The sequence below is a fragment of the Molossus molossus genome, unplaced genomic scaffold (assembly GCF_014108415.1).
Source record: "Molossus molossus isolate mMolMol1 unplaced genomic scaffold, mMolMol1.p scaffold_m16_p_19, whole genome shotgun sequence".
NCBI lineage: Eukaryota > Metazoa > Chordata > Mammalia > Chiroptera > Molossidae > Molossus > Molossus molossus.
The window spans coordinates 5,459,105-5,479,556 of record NW_023425354.1 but is presented as its reverse complement, the minus strand read 5'-3'; the positions used below and the strand labels follow the sequence as shown (position 1 = coordinate 5,479,556).

Here is a 20,452-nt window from a genome sequence, read left to right as displayed (position 1 = left end):
GGCTCGCTCTCCGGTTTCTTTACGAGGAAAAGGAGGCGATCTGTCACTGTGTCTGACTTCTCAGCAGATGTCTGCTGCCGCCTCCCAACCCCCGTTGATTCAGGCCATAAAAATGCAAGCTGACGTTAATATTAGCGAGGCGGTCAGGAAAGTGAAAATGCCACCCCCAAAGAGGGTTCTGGAGCCAAGGGTTCCTTTCCAATGATCCGCGCCTGTGCTCCGTCCATTAGTGTGTGGCGCTGGGACTCGCCCGCCTGTCTGTGTCCCGCACCGAGAGGTGAACGCCGCCTGCTGCCCTTCCCGGGACCTTGGCGGCCCTTGTGAATCGGCCTCCTCTCCCTGACTTAGAGCGCCAGGTGGGGTCTGCCTCCCACCTCTGCCCCCAGAAGGCCCCTTTTTGGTGCGGGGTACTGCATGGCCCCATGTTGGGCTTTCCCATGCATCCAAAATACCTTCTGAATGGAGACGGGACATCGCGGCCTGCAGGCGTGGGAGGCGTCGCATGCGCACACCCTTCCTACCACACCCGTCGTGAGAGTCCCCAGGAAGCAGCTCCCAGGAGGGACAAGGCTTCCGGTTTGTTGAGCCAGTCGGGTCTTGAAATGGCTTTTCCTTCTCTTCGTACCTCCCAACCCTCCTGCCCGCCTTTGGCAATTCACGCGTGGCCTCCCCTGCAGCTTTGTGACGACTACCTTCGTGATGGAGGCCATGGCAGCCGCCAACGCTCAGCTCCGTTGGAAGAGGATGGAGAACCACCAGGTGCGTGTGTTGCCCTTGTCTCCGGGCAGTGCCTGTGTCCACTTGTGTACCACCGAGCTGGTCCTTGGCGCCCAGTTCTTTCCCTTCCAATGCGTGGAGGGCCCGTGTCCACAGCGCTACTAGGGGCCCTGTCCCAGAGCAGGGCCCGTGTCCCAGAGCAGAAGCGCAACAGCCTCCTAAGCTCACAGAACGCATGCGGCCTCTGCGCTTACATTTGCATCAAGGTCCCTCCTACCCCCGCCTTGCACGAGCTCAGTCCTCCTGGACTTTGGACCCAGGACTGTGCTGCTGCTTTGGGCCTGACTCCGAGTGTCACAGTGTGACAGCATGGAGGGCCTTCCAGTGTGACAGTGTTGAAGTGTTGAGAGCGTCCTGATCAGATACCTTCTAGAAAGAAAGAACGAAGGAAACCGATTCTCTCCCTGGTCACGGGGTTTTCTGTAGTGACGAACTCCGTTTTCCTTGCTTATTCCCCTCCTCCCCGCCCCACCCCTCCTAGGAGGAGGATGATGACAGCTCCTCCACAGCCTCTGACAGTGACAGTCTCCTCCAGGACAACTATGAGCGGGCAGAGAAACGGCCCATCCTGTCTGTGCGTAAGTCCTGGGATTCCTAACTGCTGCCCTTCCCTGCGGCCTGACCCGCAGGGTCCCTTCTTTGTGGAGAAGGCGGGGAGTGTCTGCGGAGGCACCTCCCCCTGCAGGTGGTAGAGTAAGAGCCAGGGAACCCGGCCCAGGCTTCGCCCCTGCCGGCTCAGCACTACTAACGCTTGCAGCTTGGGCAAGTCACTTAACCTCGGCACCCAGCTTCCCGCCTCTCCTGCCGTGATGGAAATAATTGAACACCTGGTTCAGTGCCCAGTGCGCACTGGAAGCTTGAGTAACTATAGGGTCTCAGGTCTCTCGTTCCTCCTGTCCCACACACACACACAGTCACTCTAACACACACTCACTCACACACACAGTCACTCTAACACACACTCACTCTAACACACACTCACACACACACACACAGTCACTCTAACACACACTCACTCTCACACACTCACACACACACTCTCACACTCACTCATGCACACACTCTCACACTCACTCTCTCTCACACACACACACAGTCTAACACACACACACTCACACAGTCACTCTAACACACACACACTCTCACACTCACACACTCTCACACTCACACAGTCACTCTAACACACACACACACTCACTCTCACACACTCTCACACTCTCACTCACACAGTCACTCTAACACACTCACTCACACACACTCACACACACTCTCACACACTCTCACACACACTCACTCTCACACACTCACAGTCACTCTAACACAAACACACACTCTCACACACTCACACAGCCACTCTAACACACACTCACGCACACACTCACTCTCACACACTCTCACACTCACTCACAGTCACTCTAACACACACACTCACACTCTCTCACACACAGTCACTCTAACACACACTCACACACTCTAACACACACACTCACACTCTCTCACACACACTCACACACTCTCACACACACTCACACTAGCACACACACACAGTCCTCTAACACACACTCACACACACTCTCACACTCACTCACACACAGTCACTAACACACACACTCACACAGTCACTCTAACACACACTCACACACACTCTCACACACTCACACACACAGTCACTAACACACACTCTCACACACTCTCACACACTCACACACTCTCACACACACGCACACACATACCTGACAGTCCCATCCCCGCTCCGCAGAGCCAGGGCGGAGCATCCTGTCTTCCCTTCTCGCCCCACAGCCAGCGTCCCTGCAGTCCCTTTCTAGAAACTTCTTAGATGTTTCGAACAGGAAGCATTAGGAAAAGTTTTCTCAGGAGTTTGAAACTCTTGGGGAGTTCATTATTCTGGAGAATTCAGGGAGCTCGGCAGTCCCCGCTAGAAGCCAGGTAAACCGACCTCCTCCTCTTCCTTGTCCTTTGACTCCACAGAGAGACGTGGGTCTCCGAACCTTTTTGAAATCACAGACCGGGTGGAACTGGGACAGATGGCCTCCATGTTCTTCAATAAAGGTATACGTTCTTCCTGAGGTGGGGCGGGGGCACGGGGAGACCAGTACTCCCTGCCGCCCCGGGCACCTTGGTGACTGGGAGGGGCAGGCGACGGGAGGAGCGATTGCTGACCTGCTCCCTGGGCATCCGAGGAGCCAGCTTGCCTAGAACAGAGAAGTGGCTACTTCTCTCCTACTGAACGTAGAGGTCGGGAGTCCAAAGAGCTTTCCGGGAATGGAACCCATGGAGGCCAGCCGGTTGTTTTATGCCTCTTGCTTGATGCTTCTGACTTGTCTCCCTTTTCTTCTGGACTGTTCTGTGTAGGACAACAGAGCAGCTGCCTTGTAGCCAGCACAGGCCATGATGCCTGTTTCTGTCCGGCTGTCTCTTCCTAGTGGCCAGCAGAGGGCGCTAGGAGCCCACGCACCGGGCGCTGTCTGGCGTCTGAGTGTCTAGTTATGACCTCTCCCCACTGCCTGCTCCTTATGGGACTTGGCTACAAGCTGAAAGGTTCCAACCCAGCTCCGGTGCTGGGTTGCTGGGTGTTTCACCGAAACATCTCATGCTTCCATGGCAAATCTTGTTCTTTTGGAATATGAGCTCCTTAAGAGTTTAGTTTTTAATGCCCAGACCTATTTTTCCTTCAGAGAGTCAGACATATCTTAAAGCCTTGCCTTCACAGTTACCCTGGGAGGTTTTCTGCCCCTTTGTCGGAGCCCCTGTTCACAGAGGGGGGCATCTCCAGCGGTTCTTTTTTGTTCTGAATGTGGTTGTACTAACTTAGAGCTGGGGTGGGAGTGGGGATTGTGGAAACTGGAAGCTTCTTGGCTGCTTTCTGGGACTTTAAGCTTCTGTTTATCACTGGTGGTGTGATTTGACCATCTCGTCCAAAAGACTCATCATCAGCCAGAGGTTGCCCGAGCTTCTTCCATCCCCCTGTAGCAGCCTCATAGAAGGTTCCAGAATTCATGAAAACCAGATTGCTTGTGTCTGCCCGCTTCAGTGTCTGGGTTATTCCATTTCTCTCTCCCTGTCTCATTAGATGAAGATAAGAGAGCGTAAACCTTTCTCCCCAGAAGCCATACGTGGTCTCCTTCCAAAAGCAGCGTTTGAAATAAAATGCACATTGGAGGGCAGACATATACCTTTTATTTATTTTTATTTTTTTGCAATTTTTATTAATCTATTTTTGTTACAGATGGTTGTCCCCCCCCACACACACCTTCCTCCCGATTCCGCGCCCCCCCCCCCCCACACACACACAGAGTATTGTTTCCTGTGTCCATCGGTTACACATACATGCATGTAAGTTCTTCGGTTTATCCCATCCCTCTGCCCCACCCCCCCTCCTCTGAGGTCTGTCAGTCTGAACCATACTCCTTTCTATGTCTCTGGGTCTATTTTGTTCATCAGCTTATTTTGTTCATTATGTTCCACAAATAAGTGAGATCATGTGGTATTTGTCTTTCTCTGACTGGCTTATTTCACTTAGCATAATGCTCTCCAGGTCCCTCCATGTCGTCTCAAAGGATAAGAGATCTTTCTTACAGCTGCATAATATCCCATTGTATATATGTACCACAGCTCTTTTATCCACTCATCTATTGATGGACACTTGGGCTGTTTCCAGATCTTAGCAATTGTAAATAGTGCTGCTGTGAACATAGGGGTACATATATAATTTCTGATTGGTGTTTTAGGCTTCATAGGATTATTATTTTTTCAATCCTCGCCAGAGGATATTTTTCTATTTATCTTCGGGTAGAGTAGGAGGGAGGAAGAGAGAGAGAAACATCGACTCAAGAGGGACACTGGCTGCCTCTCGCACGACCCCGGCCAGGACCTGGGATAAACCGCAACCGAGGTACATGCCCGTGACCAGAATTGAACCCGCAACTCATGGGTCCTTGTGCCGACGCTCTAACGCTAAGCCAAAGGGCCAGGGCCAGACATATACCATTTAAACCTCGTTTCTAATTTTCACGTTTCGTAGTCTGCCCTGGTCTCTGAGACGTCGAGGGACTTGTGGTTTGGCCTTGTCCTCAGGCCCCCGTGCACCAGACTCCTCGTTCACCTCTGTGGACGGTGCGCACATTGGCGTGAGAGCGGCGGCCCTCGAGGGGGCCTTCTTTCCGTCCACGGTTCCTCCCACTCAGCGCTGCTGCCGTCCGTGGATTGTTCTTTGTGGAAGGGCCTGTCCTGTGCACTGTTGGATGCTGAGCAGCAGTTTCACCCTCCACACACTAGTCGCCAGCAGCACCCCCCAGTGATCACAACCAGAACTGTCCCTAGACGTGGTCGGCTGTCCGCAGGAGGGGTTGCGGGACCAAGCTGCCCCCAGGAGAACAGCACTGCTCTGCTCTGTTCCGGGTTGTCCCCTCCCCCCCCCAGGAGGCTGCCACTCTCCACAAAAACCCCTCAGAGTCCAGACTCGTTCCTTGTCATTGGAAATGCCAGGCCCAGCCATCGCTGTCCTCTCAGGAAATTCATTGATCTTCCCATTTTGTGTCTAGTAATGAAATTTATTGATCCAGGAGGGCCAGTGGCAGTTTATAAACAGAGCTGACCCTGGATTCCGTGGGCAGGTGGGGGGAAGGTTGGGAGTGGGGAGGGACGTGCCTCCCTGCAGAGAGCGTTGGTGTCAGCAGAAAGACAGGCTGGGGCCCAGGCTGTACTTGGAGCCCGGGTGTGAGTGGCAGGCAGACCCCAGGGGCCCTTGAGCTTGGACAGCGAGGCTGTCTGCAGCCCTCCTGGGTTCTTTCAAGAACTGTTTTTTCCTGGCCTTTCCCCCCCAGACTCCTAGGAGCAGAGCTAACCTCAAATAGCCCAGGAGGAACATGGCCCCAGCATTCCCCTGGAGACCCTGGAGCCTGACTGAGCCACCGGTGCTGGAAGGGACCTGTCACTTCATTTTTCTTTCTCTTGCCAGCGGAGCCAGCAGCCTCAGACCAGGAACATCAAGATGAGCAGCCAGTCTGAATGGGAGTCTGAGGCTGCTGCCGGGCTGTGACCTGAGCCGCAGGGCCCAGACACTTCTTCAGAGTCTTTGTAGCTGGAGGCAGTCGGGCATTTAGCACAGTGCAGTCCTCGCTGGACAGGACCGGGGGTGGTCCGGGTGGGTCGGGAAGTGAGGCCAGTGGAATCCCAGCTCCCAGGTCAGGCCCCTGCTGGCAGGAGAGGGGACCAGGGTTTGCCTCTGCAGAGAGCTTCCCTGTGCCCCTGTCCAAGCCAGCATCTCCCTTGCAAATGTTCCGTAAGAAGGGAGGTGAGCCCACCTGGGGCACAGGGTCTGCAGCTCCCTCCTAGCACTCCAGGCCGCCCCTCCCCCTCTCCCTCTGGGGCTGGGCTGTTGGTCTTTGGAAATCAAGGGCTTTTACCCTCAATTTTAGCTTCAGAAGCTGGGCCTTCTCCTGTTGCCTTCTCTTTGCTTCTTCATTCCTCAGTAGTAGTCTTTTGTCTTAGAACCTGCATTTAGCAGTGAAGGGGGCCTGACCCAGGCTCCTGACTCAGGGCATCTCTTCTCTCCCTCCTTCCTCACCTCCCCCGCCCCCAGGCACCCCATCTGGCCGAAGGCACCTCTGGCTCCTCCTCAGCCAGTCACACCTCACACCCCGCACCTGTCTGGATTGGGAAGCTCTAACCCTCCAGGCCTCACTTAGCCCCTCGGGTGAAAGTCGAGAGTAGAGTGTCCCCGCCAGCATTGCAGTGTGGCCAGAACAGGCACTAGGCCTCCGGGTCGTTTTCTCATCCCTTTTAGAGAAAACAAGCAGCCTGGGGAAGCAAACGCCATTGAAGGGGTAGAGATTGAGTCCTCAAGAAAGAATGCTGCCGTCTCCCGGTGGCCCCTGACGGATGACTTTGTTCCTTCCAGTGGGGGTCAACCTGTTCTATTTCTGTATCATCATTTACCTGTACGGGGACCTGGCCATCTATGCTGCCGCCGTGCCCTTCTCCCTCATGCAGGTGTCCTGGTGAGTGTCCCCTCGCCCCCGCTCGTGCAGCCGCTTGGGCTTCCCTGGGCGGTCGGGGCAGGGATTTCGGGGTAGAAACAGCACCAAGTAAATCAGTCCAGCACGGCCACAGGCAGCGGCGCCTTCTGTCCTTCACAGACACGCTGCCCGCCGCTGCCCTTCACCCTGCGCCGCTGCCCCCTGCCCTGCACCACTGCCCCCGGCCCTGCGCCGCTGCCCCCGGCCCTGCGCCGCTGCCCTCCGCCCTGCACGGCTGGGAAGGTAGCGGGGACCCAGGAGCTCCTGCCGCTGCGGCAGGAACAACTGATGCCCTGGAAGGTGGTTTGTGGGAGTCAGAGTGTTGGACCGAAAGCAGCTGTAGGGGGAGTGGGGATTCAGTGGCGGCTACTAATTAACAGCATTACGTTCCGTGTGCTTGCAGCCAAGCGGGGAGGGCCCCTCTGAACACTGTTCTCTTTATCAGCAGCACCACCGGCAATGACTCCTGCGGCGTGGAGGCCGACACCAGGTACAACGACACGGACCTGTGCTGGGGGCCGCTGCGCCGCGTGGACGCCTACCGCATCTACTTGGTGAGTGGCCGGCCAGAGAGGTCCGCGTGGCTCCACTCGCTGGCTGATTCCCGGGGCCTTGGTCCTGGGCAGAAAACAGATCGTGTCACTAAGACTCTAGTCCCAGAGTGTCCTGGTGACCAGGGCTCCGTCAGTGTGGTTTGGAGTTGGCATTCAGATCATTGCCACCTCCAGGGCAGCGAGCACCTGTAAACCTAGCTCGGGACTTGAGGGGTACTCTTAGCAGAACCCTGTAAGAGTGCCAGGGCTGACTTTCTGGAGATGGTCCATGCTTTGACCTCACTCCTGGCCAGCCCAGGAGCACACAGATGGACACCGGGCTTCCTGGCCGGCAGGCAGGACCGAGCCCTCCGGCCGCCCCCGACTGGAGACCGGCTCTCCAGAGAGGGAAGGGTGAGCCCAGCTCTCTGCCTGTCTCCCTGCTGCCCGCCGACACGGGGAAGTGATGAATCTCCAGGCTGCTGCTTGATTGCTTTGTGCCCTGGGCGGGGGCGGAGGGAAGAAGAAGTAATAAGATACAAAACCAGACAGTTATTTATCTCTGCCTGCTTTGTGGGCAGGACTCAGAAATGTTTCTCTTTCCCTTTTGCAGGATCTATTAATATTCTGCTTCCTCTTGGTCCTCCTCAGCCCTGACACAAATTTAGGTGTGCTAGGTGACCCACAGTGTGACACGCGGCCACTTAGCTGATTTGGAGGTGGGAGGCGGGGCCTGGAGAGAGCTGAGTGGTTCTGGGAGTTGGCCTCTTAACTTAATTATGCCCATCCTGGCAAAGGTTCGCGAAGGCCCTGCCAGCCGTGTCATTTGGGTCTGAATGTGTCGCCCCCAGGGCTGCTGAGCTGTTGTTTGCCTCCCAGCCCCGCCCCGCCAACCTGCGGAAGGGATGAGCACTGTGGCCCAGACCACGCGCGAGGTTTTCCTCTCTGCCTTTCTGGAGCAGTTGGTGATCTGTGTTTCTCCTCTCGCAGGTTCAGCTCTAGCGAGGGATCGGTCTTTTAGTAGAATTGCATCTGAGCTCCCCCCTCCACAGGCCCGATGCTAATTTGGTCATGAATTCATTTCCTGGCCCCTTCCCCACTTCCCCACCTTGAGGGTGGTCAGAGTGACTCGGCAGGGCAGCCAGCAGAGCCAGGCCTGTTAGCCTCTTAGCATCCCAGCAGACCGGGACTGATCCAATTAGCAGAAGTGCCCGAAAGTGTAGCAGCCCAGCTGGAGGGGGCCCGAGAGGCTCTCCCTAACGCAGAGCATGTCCAGGGCAGAGGGACGGTGCAGAGCGCCTCAAGGGGGTCTTTTCTGGGGAGGCCCTGGAGTCTGTGCGGACGCTGCCTGGCACGTCCCCCTCAAAGGGAACACTGGGAATATCGGCTGCTGCCATTGGCCCGGTAAATTATTTAGATCCATTATTACTGTCTTATTAAATTATTCCTTCACTTACTCCTGTAAACCTTCCACATGATGGAAGCCGCACTCCCTGCATCTCAATAACTCTGACCGAGCAGAAGGAACCCTTCAGGAAAGCAGACAGGCATTAATTACTGCCTTCGTCTCCCAGATACTGTACTTATAGCTCATAAAGCTAATTGCCACCAGGCCTGCAGAAGCTACAGAAGCAGGAAGGGGAGGGCTTCAGAGCCTGTTCTCTCCCGATTACTGCTGCCCGCCCTCCGCACCGCCCAGGCCGCTGCCAGGGCCTTTCGTTTGCTCTGCAGGTTTTCAGTTCCTACGTGCTCCTTTCTGGTTGGGAGTTCAAGGCAGGGGGACCTTGCCTTTGTCTCCAAAGTTACTCGACAACTTTGCATGTGGCCCCAGGGTCTGTGGCTTCTGCAGAATGGTGTCTCCTAACCCTAAATTCTGGGTGCTCTTCGTCCCTTTCTGTGAGGTGGGAGGGGCAAAGTGGGTGGAGAAGGGGCTGGCACGTGTTGGTCTCCTTCCCGGGTCCTGAGCTCTCACTGCCCGTGGTGACGGCATCTTCCCAGATGGCCTCTTCAGATCACAGGGGACGATGGTGTCCTTTCCCTGGCCCCCGTCATTCATGTTCAGGACTGGCCTTCCCTCCTGGAGACTCCTTTGCCTCTCTCCACCAGCTGTTTCTGACTGTGCTGCTGCCAGACTTCACCCAAAGGTGGAGCAAGGCAGTGATGGGACCGAAGGCACCTTCCAGCCCCAGCCAGTCACCTCACTGTCTTAGGCAGACGGTGCACCCGTCTGGGCCTGCGTGTTTGACAGGGCCTCCTAGTGACCTCTCCGTCATTGCTATTCCGGGACAGTGTGTTCTGGGGGATAAAGGTACAGGCTTCTGCTTTGTGGTTTAATTTTCAGAGTCTGCGCGGCGCACATGCAGAATGAGAATATCTGGGATGGTGACTCAGTCAGAAGCGGGCTTACAGGAAGGGAACTTTCTCCACCAGCAGCTCCCAGTCGCTGCCCCAAGCCCTTGACCTTAACACACGGAAAACTCCTCCTCCCTCCCGCACCCTGCGCCTCCGCCCACATCCTCCGATTGCAGGGCAGCTAACAGGCGTCAGTGCCCCCCGCCTTCCTGCCGTGGCCACATGGCAGGGTGCGGTGAGGTGGGGGCCCTGTGAGGCACACGTGCTCCCCAGGGCACCCCAGCCCGTGGCCGCAGCTGGGGCCCGCAGTGACCTGGGCCCCCCGTGAGGACTCAGGAGAACTCACATCAGGAGCCGCTTTCATCAGGCCTCGGCTTCCCAGGACCCACCAAGGCCCCTCCCGCTCCTCTGAAGGATCAAACAGGAAAGCGTTCGATGCCCCGACTCTTTCAAACCCGTAACCTTGCCTCCAGGCTGCGATTTCTTGGGATTGTTCCTGCAGCGCTTCTCCGGCTCTGGTAGGAAACAGAGCCAGGACTTAGCATTTCATTCCTTCCCGTGCAGGGAGCAGGCGCCAGGGACCACTGGGGAAGCGATAAGACTGTTTGGGAGTCAGCCCAGTGCAGACGTGGCCTGTCCCGAGTGCCCGAGAAACAGGACGTGCTCCGCAGCCCTGGGCCAAGGGCACGGCCAGCGTTCCTGTTTCACTTCCCCACCCCACGGTGCTTCCGCCTGTCGTTCACCTCCTGTGCCCAAGGCCTGAGCCCAGTCACTGCCTTCTCCTCAGCAGTGTCAGAGGGAAGCCCTGGGGGTGCAGTGGGGCTCCCCAAGTGCTGAAGGTACCTGGCCATTCACGGGGATGGCATCCGCCTATTACAGGTGGACAGGTGCTGCCGGGCACTGGCCGAGCAGAGCCGGGAGTGCAGATGGCAGCACGGAGCTCATCCTGGCTGGAGGCTCCGCCACAAACTGGCCATATTGAGCAGGGCCCCTCACGGGGCCTCGGAACCGGACAAGGCCACCCTGGCTTCAGCCTTGAACGCAGGAGCCGTGAGATGCACCTCAGGGCACGAGTGACCGGGGAGGGAGATGCAGCCTGCAAGTGCCACCCTCTGCCAGGCAGGGGGCTTCTCCCCAGCTCCCTCCGGAAGTGCCCTTGGAGAAGCAGGGTGTGCGTTGGGGGCCATGGGGAGTTCTGTCTGCTGGCCTCTCTCTCCTCCTGGAGTGGATAGTCTCAGAACTGGGCTCAAGCTGACACTGGTACTGCAGGAGGGCCCTTCCCGAGAGCCCTGGATTCTTTCTCTGCCAGGAGGCAAGTTCTCTGATTTCACCTTGGTCCGTCTCCCTCGGCCACACTTGCTGCTGTCCATTTGCAGCACTAAAACTGTGCAGTCCCCTTTGTAAACCCAACTGGCTTTTCCTAACACAGTACCATTTGAGGGGACGCACCCTTTTGGGGATGGAGAAAGGAGTGATGCACCAGGCAGGGTGTGCCGCGCTGTGACTGGTCCTTCTCGTTTCTGATTTGGTCCTCTGGGCCATGCAGTAAGGTCCGGGACGTCATCCCATTTTACAGCAGAGAAAATTGAGACTTGGAGGCTGTGACTTCCCCCAGGGTCACAGAGCTGAGGCAGAGACGCAGCCCGGCTCTTTGGCCTCTCGGCCAGGTCCTCTGGCCCTGGTGACCCTGCTGACGCAGACTTGCTCAGCCAGCAGGGCAGCCCCACCGCCAGGCCCGGGTTAGAGGGGGCAGGTGGCACCGGTTCCTCAGCCCTTGGAGCTGACGTTTGAGGGGTGGGGCGATGCTGCCCCAGAAGGTGTCTGTGCAGTGATCCGTGTCGCATCCTGCCCGCCTGCCTGATGGATCTGCTGTCTCGGCTCCTCGAGAGTGAGGCGGACTCCTGTGCACTCAAGGAGCGTTGGAATTAAAGGCGGCTTCCCAAGGACGTTCCCCTCCCCCGCCAGCCTCCCTCTGTCCTTTCAGCCTCAGCCGCCGCGCCCTGGGGCTGTGACATCTGCTAGGAAGTGGGTCACCGCCACCGTCACTTGAATATTCATTCTTCCCAATTCAGGACCAGTGAGGAGGGAAAGTTCATGTGGAGCAAGTTTCAGCAATGGCAGTGACTTCACAGGACTTGGGGACTCTCGGGACACCTCTGCACCCCTCCACGTGCCCCCAGGACACAGCTCCAGCAGGGAACCCGTGAATGCTGCCCTGTGTTTGCGCAGCAGCATCGCGGAGCCTGCGGGGCAATGAAGGGTGGCCCCCTGGAGGGCTAGAGGGACTGGCAGGACGGTGAGCTGTCCTTCGGGAGGGGTCTGGTGGGGTGGCTCTGTCTGAAACAGCAGGGTCCTAAGCTCAGTAAAAAGGCAGCTTCCCTTCTCTGGCTGCCAAACCCCCCACCAGTATGAAACAGGCCAAGGGGAGAGTCCTGGCTGCCTGGGGCTGGGAGGGTGTTGCTCCCATGGGCTGGGACATCCGAGTACCTCCCTCCTTCAGAGGACGATGGCTGTTTGGGGACCTACCAGAGGGAAGCCTGTCTTTTTCCTTTTCCTTCTACGTCTTCCTCCCGCAACGTGCTTCTTGTCCGCTCCTCCTCGTTCAGTTCTGGAGGCTCCAGAAAGGTCGGTGTTGTCTTGCCTCTCTCTCTTTTCTCCCCACTTGCCCATGGGAAGATGCCCGTCACCCTGGGCGGCCGCTGCGGGTGTGGTGAGCAGGACAGCTCTCCTGGCCCATCTTGTGCCGGCGACTCTGGGAGCGTGGCCTGGCGGCGGCTGGGTGTCTTCCCCAGCTCCTGGGCTCTACGGGTGTGAGCCTCTGGGAGGACCCCTGTCCCAGCCAGCAGCACCCCACCATGTGCTGAACCCTCTGCTTTCATCTCATGCTCATGGGTCTCGCGGAAGAAGGCATTTCTGCCCCACACCCCAAAATGCGTGTACCCACTACTCAGACAGGAGCTAGGCCTCCAATGTTGCGTGAATTCTAACTTCAAACAGTGGCCAGTGCTCAGATTGAAAGGACTGACTTTAAAGGATCAGCTGGTCTCTTTCTTTTTCAAGAAAATCAATAACACAGGAACAAGCTTGTGTTTTTCTTTCTTTTTTTTTTTTCCTATGGAGCTGTCTATATATCTCGCCCCGGGAGTGGCTTCTTGTATTTTCCTCTGCTCTCCATCCCCCAGCCCAGCCCTTGCTAAATGAAATTCGGACGACTCTGTCACTCACTCCAGCGCTGCAGTTTGTCTAGCGAACTCTTGCCAAGGGACCTCATCAGTCCCCACTCTCTCATCACCCCGTCCACTGCTGCTGTCTGAGCCTGGCCTCCCGTCCATCCCCAGTGCCTGCCCGGCTGGTAGCCAGCATTGCTGCAGCCTCACCTTTACAAGGAGACCTGGGTAGCACCTCCCCAGGCCATAGTACCCACCGCCCAAATGCCTTTGGGGTTTGGCCCTAGCTTCCTTCAGCTCAGTGAGAGGGTGGTTTGTATTTTACTGTGGCCCCGCCTCTGCGGTGGCCATACCTGCCACACCACCTCAGAGGACAGTGCTCAAGCCCCCTCCTCCAGGCTCCCAGGAAAGACACCAGGGGATGGGAATCTGGATCACAAGCCTGTGGGAGTGGTTTCTGCCAGTCAAGCCCCCCACTCCCCCACGCCTCAGAAGCTGCTCTTTGGTGTTAGTTGGGGCCCTGCTGGGTGAAGGGGACGTGGTTCCAGCTCCTGAGCCGGATGAACTGCCAGACCCTGTCCCACGATGGCAGCTTCAGTGTCTGTCCGCCCCGTTAGGACGCCCTGCACCTACCCCGTCTCCATTGTCTGGAAAGTAACGAGACATCGTGCAGATACCGTTCGCCCAGAGCCAGCCAGTTCTCCTGGGCACATGGAAAAGCTAGTTTGGCTTTCTAGTTTCTGGTCCTTGCACCTGCCCCCATCCGAGCTCACCCAGAGAAGGACATCAGGATGGGAAACTACCTCGGGTGTCATGACCGCGCCGCTCCCGCAGGCCTGCTCCACAGCTCTCAGTGAACCTGCTATGAAAACCCAGACGCATGAAACAAACTAGAGGGGGTGATCATTTGTTACAAAATGATCCGTTACTTTACAGAAGGACTCACCACAGGTTTCTCTTAAGTGCTTAGTTTCCCTAGTGTGTTTAAATGTTATTCTTTGAAAATGAAGCCTTTATAAACAGGACTTTGAGAAGCCCGCCTCTTGTGTAGGGGAGGTAGTCATGTGTTCATGCACAGAGGTGCAGGAATCTGAGTCCCCGTTCACGGAGAATAGGCAGCGTGAGCAGCCCACTGGAAAGATACAGCCAGGGACGCGCGCACCCCGGGCTGGGAGAGCTTCGGGGAGCGTAACTACACCCCATGGCCCACACTCATGCACAGGCCAATTTGGCTGGGAAGCTTCCAAATAGGTCTCCATGGGGAGTGTTCGTCCCTGCTGGGGACCTTCTGCTCTGAGCTTTTTCAGGACTGTTTTATCACACTTCACAGTGATCCCAGGCAGACCCAGAGCCTGAGGCTTGAGCCTTCCTTATCTGTGCAGTCAGGATGCAAACCCGGAGTCCTGGTCCTCGACTGTGTTCACCTGCCCCTCGAGAAGCGGCTCCAGGCCAGCCCCGCGCCCCGCGCCCCTCTGCTCCCAAATCCCTCAGATCTGGGCCAAGAGCTAAGAGTGACTCCTCCGTAAGGAAAGTGCTGGCTGTGGATTTCAGATCCCCTGCTTCCCCTACCACCTTTGGGGGGGCTTTATTTTCCCAAAGATACAGGAAAAAACTGTAGTCCAAAGAATCCAGCAGCCTCCCAGTAGTTCTAAGTAATCTGGAATCTGGAATGCCCTTAAATATCTTAAAATACTTCGTGCTCACTGGCATGAAAACTCTATGCCAGACCATTCTCCTACTCCGGCTCCGTGTCTCTGATGCTCAAATCCCGCAGAGCAGCGCAGGGTCCTGGCTCCGTGTCCCTCTGATGCTCGGATCCCGCAGAGCAGCGCAGGGTCCTGGCTCCGTGTCCCTCTGATGCTCGGATCCCGCAGAGCAGCGCAGGGTCCTGGCTCCGTGTCTCTCTGATGCTCGGATCCCGCAGAGCAGCGCAGGGTCCTGGCTCCGTGTCCCTCTGATGCTCGGATCCCGCAGAGCAGCGCAGGGTCCTGGCTCCGTGTCCCTCTGATGCTCGGATCCCGCAGAGCAGCGCAGGGTCCTGGCTCCGTGTCCCTCTGATGCTCGGATCCCGCAGAGGAGTGCGGGGTCCTGGCTCCGTGTCCCTCTGATGCTCGGATCCCGCAGAGGAGCGCGGGGTCCTGGCTCCGTGTCCCTCTGATGCTCGGATCCCGCAGAGGAGCGCGGGGTCCTGGCTCCGTGTCCCTCTGATGCTCGGATCCCGCAGAGCAGCGCGGGGTCCTGGCTCCGTGTCCCTCTGATGCTCGGATCCCGCAGAGCAGCGCAGGGTCCTGGCTCCGTGTCCCTCTGATGCTCGGATCCCGCAGAGGAGCGCAGGGTCCTGGCTCCGTGTCCCTCTGATGCTCGGATCCCGCAGAGCAGCGCAGGGTCCTGGCTCCGTGTCCCTCTGATGCTCGGATCCCGCAGAGGAGCGCAGGGTCCTGGCTCCGTGTCCCTCTGATGCTCGGATCCCGCAGAGCAGCGCAGGGTCCTGGCTCCGTGTCCCTCTGATGCTCGGATCCCGCAGAGCAGCGCAGGGTCCTGGCTCCGTGTCCCTCTGATGCTCGGATCCCGCAGAGCAGCGCAGGGTCCTGGCTCCGTGTCCCTCTGATGCTCGGATCCCGCAGAGCAGCGCAGGGTCCTGGCTCCGTGTCCCTCTGATGCTCGGATCCCGCAGAGCAGCGCAGGGTCCTGGCTCCGTGTCCCTCTGATGCTCGGATCCCGCAGAGGAGCGCAGGGCCCTGGTGACCCCCTGCAGCGCTCCGTGGGGCTGTGCCGCTCCTGGAATGCTGCCCGCTCTCTGTCACAGGGTGTCTGTTCTAAGTGGAATCCGGTGTCTTTCTAAATGGCCCCCAGGGCCTTGGCAGTAATTGTTAAATTAAATAAAGCTCTCATTCTATAGTAATAACTGTGCCCCTCCGTGGTGCTGGCCTCTCACCCAGCACGCTGCCTTGCAAACCGTGCAGAGAGTAAAAGTGTCTGTGGGCACGTTCTCCTCACTGCGGGCTGGCCCCGAGGGGAGAGCTGAGCTGAAGAACCTCAGGGTTTACAGAAGCTGGCAGAAAGGTGCCCAGGACACGGGCATGATGGGCATCAGACCGAGATGAGCAGTTAGGTTGCATATTAATAACTAATCGCTGATGAACTAGCATGAGCTCTGGATGCCTTGTGGGTCAGCTGAGAGTAGACCAAGATCCGTTTTAATAAACCTTCAAGTGCAAAGGGAGGTACTGCAGGGGGCGTTACCAAGCAGATGCTGTGGAGCAAGTGTGAATCCAGGGGCGCAGAGCACGGCGGGGCACATTGAGTTTGGCCTCGGGAAGAACTTCCTGTGGCCACAATTGAGATGTTCTCTGGAAACCTTGACAGGATCAGGCTGCTCTGACCCGGGCTGGAAGACACACACACACACACATCCGGGACATCAAGCCGTTCTGGCACCTTCCTCCTCGCCGACGCAGGGAGGCTGTGTTCCACCTGAGAGGTAACCGGCTTCAGGAACACCGCCCAGCCGGTCCCCTCCCCCGGCTCAGGAATAGGAGCCCGCTGTGTCTCACACTGTGGTTCCAGGACCAACTGGCCTGAGGATGCCAGGGACAGGCGATGGCCAGATATCTTCAGACCTCCGGGCTGGCCTGAGGGGCTTCTGTGCAGAGACAGCATCACCCTGCTCTGGTCAGACGGCTTTCAGGCTGTGTCCCCAGGAGGAAGGGGCGCCAGCAGCATCCCTTTGCCAGGAGCTGCTTTGTTCCCTGGAACCAACAGGTCCCCCGGAGTCCCCACGGGTGGTGCTCTGGGCTTCCCCTTGGAGTCCCAGTGTCCGGTCCCACGGAGGGGCCTCACCCTGACCATCGGCCAGGGAGGAAGCTGGGGGTTGTTAACGTGATGTGTTATACCCACTGCCACAGAGCTCGTTAATCAGCCGGCCTGCCATGCTGTCTCCCTTCCTCCCTGCCTCCAAGGTTACTCAGCGCTGGCAAAGGATCCTGTTCCAATCTCGCGCTGTTTGGGTCTATTTCGAGGTCACACGTCAGCGGGGGAGGGGTGGAGCCAGCTGGGCCTGTGGGGCTCCTCTCTACAGGGCTCCCGTGTTCTGGGCACCTGACTTCTTCCCTCCCTGCCCCCACCGCCAGGCCAGAGCATCCCCACCGCCACCCTCTCCCTGCGTGGAGACGAGCGGTGGGGCGGAGTGAGGAAGGGGAGGGCTCACAGTGCCTGCAGCGATCACCTGGCACCTCTCAGCACACCCCGGGCAGCTGAGGTGACAGAGGGTGATGGCCCGGGCAGGGGCACCCAAGCAGCCAGACTCCTGCAGGTACCTAGAGATGCAGGCAGCCCTGCCGGCTCTAAGGCCCCGGGCACACACCATGCATCACCGAGGATCTGAGCAGCTGAATTCCTGACAGTGTCTCGGTGGTTGGGGGGGCGGCTTTTTCCCATGGGGACTGAGGGGCAGGATTGATGGCCCAGAGGCTGTCCACCCCCGTCACTCATGGCACAGGGAGTACAGAGTACTCCCCAAGTCCTCGTGTTCTGAGGACCTGTGAAGCCAGGCTGACCCCAGCCCGGCCCGACTGCCATTCCCCAGCCCCTGGGCCCACGGCCAGGCAAGGTGAATACCTCCAGCCTTCTCCGTGTGCCCGGCCAGCCTCCCGATCAGCCCTGGGGAGGTAGTGCCGTGTTCACGTGCTGTCCCATGGTCGGCACTCTGCATAAATAGACCAAGACACGGCTAGTGTGAGTCTCCGGGCAGAGATTTCAGTGTCTAGACGTGAGCCAGTAGACCAGGCCTCAGCGCCCGGAGAAGCTTCCATCTTTACACCTGCGCTCTGAGCTTCAATCTCCCCGCCGGGAGGAAAGCCCTGCCCCCCCACAAGACCTGGTTCCTGTTGCCCTAGAGGGTTCACTCAGCCTGCCCCGGACACAGGCACCACCCTCACTCGGTCCCGTGGGGGCTCACTGCAGGGAGCCAGACGGCGTGTTCATTTGTCCCTGCAGCCGCTGGGTGGGTGGGAGTGCTCCCTCCCCCTGCCTCCCACACCTGTAGTTCAAGTCACACCCAGGTACCCAGGGGAGCCCTGGAGGCCCCGGGTCCGCTGTCTGTGTCCACAGAGAGGCGCTGCTCCCAGGCCAGCTCCCCAGCACCCACCTGGCCCCTCCCAGCACGAGGATTCCCCTGAGGTCATGAAGCTTTTCTGTTTCTGGTATTTCATTCTTTCATCCCTACTGACTGCAGTAAATCTGACTGTTATTTCCCACTTAACACTCCTTAGAAGCTCCTCTCTGTAAGGCAGTTTCTAAATTCACATGGCATCGTCTGCTCCAGTCTCCTTCTGGAACGTTCCCTCTCACCACTGCCCCAAGCTCGCTGGCCTTCCCCTTGCTCCAGTCCAGCGAGCACTTGCCTCCTCCGGAGGAGCTCAGGGCCTTCCCCCGAGACACCGCAGCCCACACGCCCCTCCTCACCCTGCCGTGGGTTCGTGGGGCTTGTGTGCGTCTGCGGGTTGCCTCACTGAGCTCCTCGGGCAGGCTCTCTGCCTCACTGACCTTGACGTCTGGAGCCAGCGCAGGGCCTCACGCAGGGACTTGCTCCATGAACGGTTGAATGGACGAGACCGCCCTTGGGTGGGCTGCCACTGTGGGTCTGTGGGCACGTCCCTCCGTCAGCCTGGGCCTGCTCACGCCCTGGGCTCACCCCGGCTGGTGGCCACCCTCCAGCCAGAAAATCTCCATGACCAGCCGGCCTCTCCTTTCCCAAAGGCCCGGGTGGTCCTCCGCTCCTCACCGCAGGACAGAAGCTGTCCCTCAACCAGGGCTTGGGGACACCCTGCCTTTGGGGGGGTGGAGGGTGCAATCAGAAGCTGTTTGTGTGCTCGCCACCCGTCTCCTCTGCCATGTCTGGTTCCTGGAGTGTGAGCAGTGAGGTTTTAGAACAGGGACCAGCTCCAAGGTCGGGGGAGCCCCCAGCCTTCTGCCTGCTCCCCCCACTTCCCCCAGCCTCACACATGCCCCCCCGCCCCCAGCTCCCTGTCATAACGTCTTAAAGCCCGCCCGGTTCAAGACCAGGCTGTCCTTTTTCAACCCTGGTGGCTGGTAGTCATTAACGGAGTGACTGTGTGGGTTTTCCACAATATTTATCTTTTCCCCCCAAACCACAGAGGTTGCAGCTTTGGCATCAGATCCTTGGAACTCTGCCCACCATCGGGCACCATCTGGCCTTTCAGCTGAAAAGACACGAGGCACACAGCCCTGTCCAACAGGAGGGCCGGGGGACGCCGCCGGCCAGCCCAGCCCCCGAGGGGCGTGGAGGGGGCATACTCGAGGGAGGCAGTGAGGTGCCCTAAAGAGGGACTGGGCCTGGGTACGGAGCCCCGAGTTCTGATCTCAGCTGCGCCTTAGCAGTTATGAGATGCTGGACAAGTTACTTAGTCCCCCGCAACCTCGGCTTTCTGAAATGGAGACAATAATTCAGTTACAGGGTGTCAGGATTGCAGAGGTCTTAGGTGGAAGGTGTCGTGTCTGTGCGCACAGTGGGTGCTCCGCAATGTTGGTTCTCATGCCTGTTCTGTGAGCCTTTCTTCCCTGTCCCCAGGACAGAGCCTCCTCTGTGTGGGGGAGGCTCCCGGGGGTCAGGAGGCCGGGGAAGGCTCTGGGGGTAAGAGTGGCCTGTTTGGAGACAGAGCTCCCCCTCCTTGCCAACAGCGTTCCTGCAGAAGGTGACCCACAGCCGTGCCCAGCTGGGAGCTTGGAGATGATATTGGGGATGATACCTGGTCCAGGTGCCTGGGACCTGCCCTGGTTCCCAAGGTGGAGCCAGGAGGGGATTGTGCTGCTGGCCCTGGGCGGATGGTCGAGATGGCTGCGTGGGGGCCACGGCTGCCTACATTCTGGAAAGACACGGACCCCCTCCAGCAGCGGGCACAGCGGGTGAGCCGTGCCCGGCTGCGCACCCTGTGCTGAGGGAGCCCTCCAGTGGGTGGTGGCTTTTCGCTCCGTCCCAGGCAGCGCCTTCCGCCGCGATCTTTACCGGAGTTCGGCAGCCAGGCCCGGTAAGAAATCACGCTGCTCCACGAGAGAAGCTTGCGACGAGTTTCGTGACCTTTCTGTATCACCCTCTTTGTTAGGGAGACGACAGGCTCATTTCGTTTGCCTCCCAGAGCTAAAGCCGTAGACACAGGTTACAGACCCGGGTCCCTAAGAATTTCTCCCTCCTCGTCTCAGTGGGGCAGGGGCGTCTAGAGAAGGGGTTTGGAAAAGGAAGTTATTTGGGTTCTTTTCATGGTCTGCTGTTTCCTGTTGCCTTGGAAAGAAGGAGCAGCGGTCTCGAGGAAGGGACCCAGGGATGTTCCCAGCTGTCAGTCGAAGTGGCCTCTCGGCGTGATGGCAGCAGCAGAGCGAGCCCAGAGCTGCCTCCCAGTGCCCTGGTTGTCTGGGGCTGGCAGGGCTCAGGGCCGCAGCCTCCAGGGCCTCGGCCTCTGTCCGTGTCGGGCCCTGCCCCGGTGCTAGGCAGACCGTCTGGGGAGCTGCCATCCCCGGACGCAGCCGCCCTCAGCTCTGTCCAGGAGGCGCTCATCCCTCTCCCCAGCCA

At 58.4% G+C, this 20,452-nt stretch overlaps 1 protein-coding gene across 3 annotated transcripts in view; it reads left to right on the top strand.

The window, feature by feature from the left end:
• TMEM104 (transmembrane protein 104) overlaps positions 1–20,452 on the top strand; it is a 53,978-nt gene that overhangs the window by 11,962 nt on the left and 21,564 nt on the right. The window contains exons 4-8 of one of the 3 annotated variants that reach the window (XM_036269883.1): positions 678–759; positions 1,259–1,355; positions 2,767–2,847; positions 6,698–6,797; positions 7,261–7,369. In XM_036269883.1, the coding sequence (XP_036125776.1) occupies positions 678–759; positions 1,259–1,355; positions 2,767–2,847; positions 6,698–6,797; positions 7,261–7,369 (469 nt within the window). The remainder of the gene's footprint in view (positions 1–677; positions 760–1,258; positions 1,356–2,766; positions 2,848–6,697; positions 6,798–7,260; positions 7,370–20,452) is intronic. The other 2 variants (XM_036269884.1, XM_036269885.1) reach the window with 2 other exon arrangements.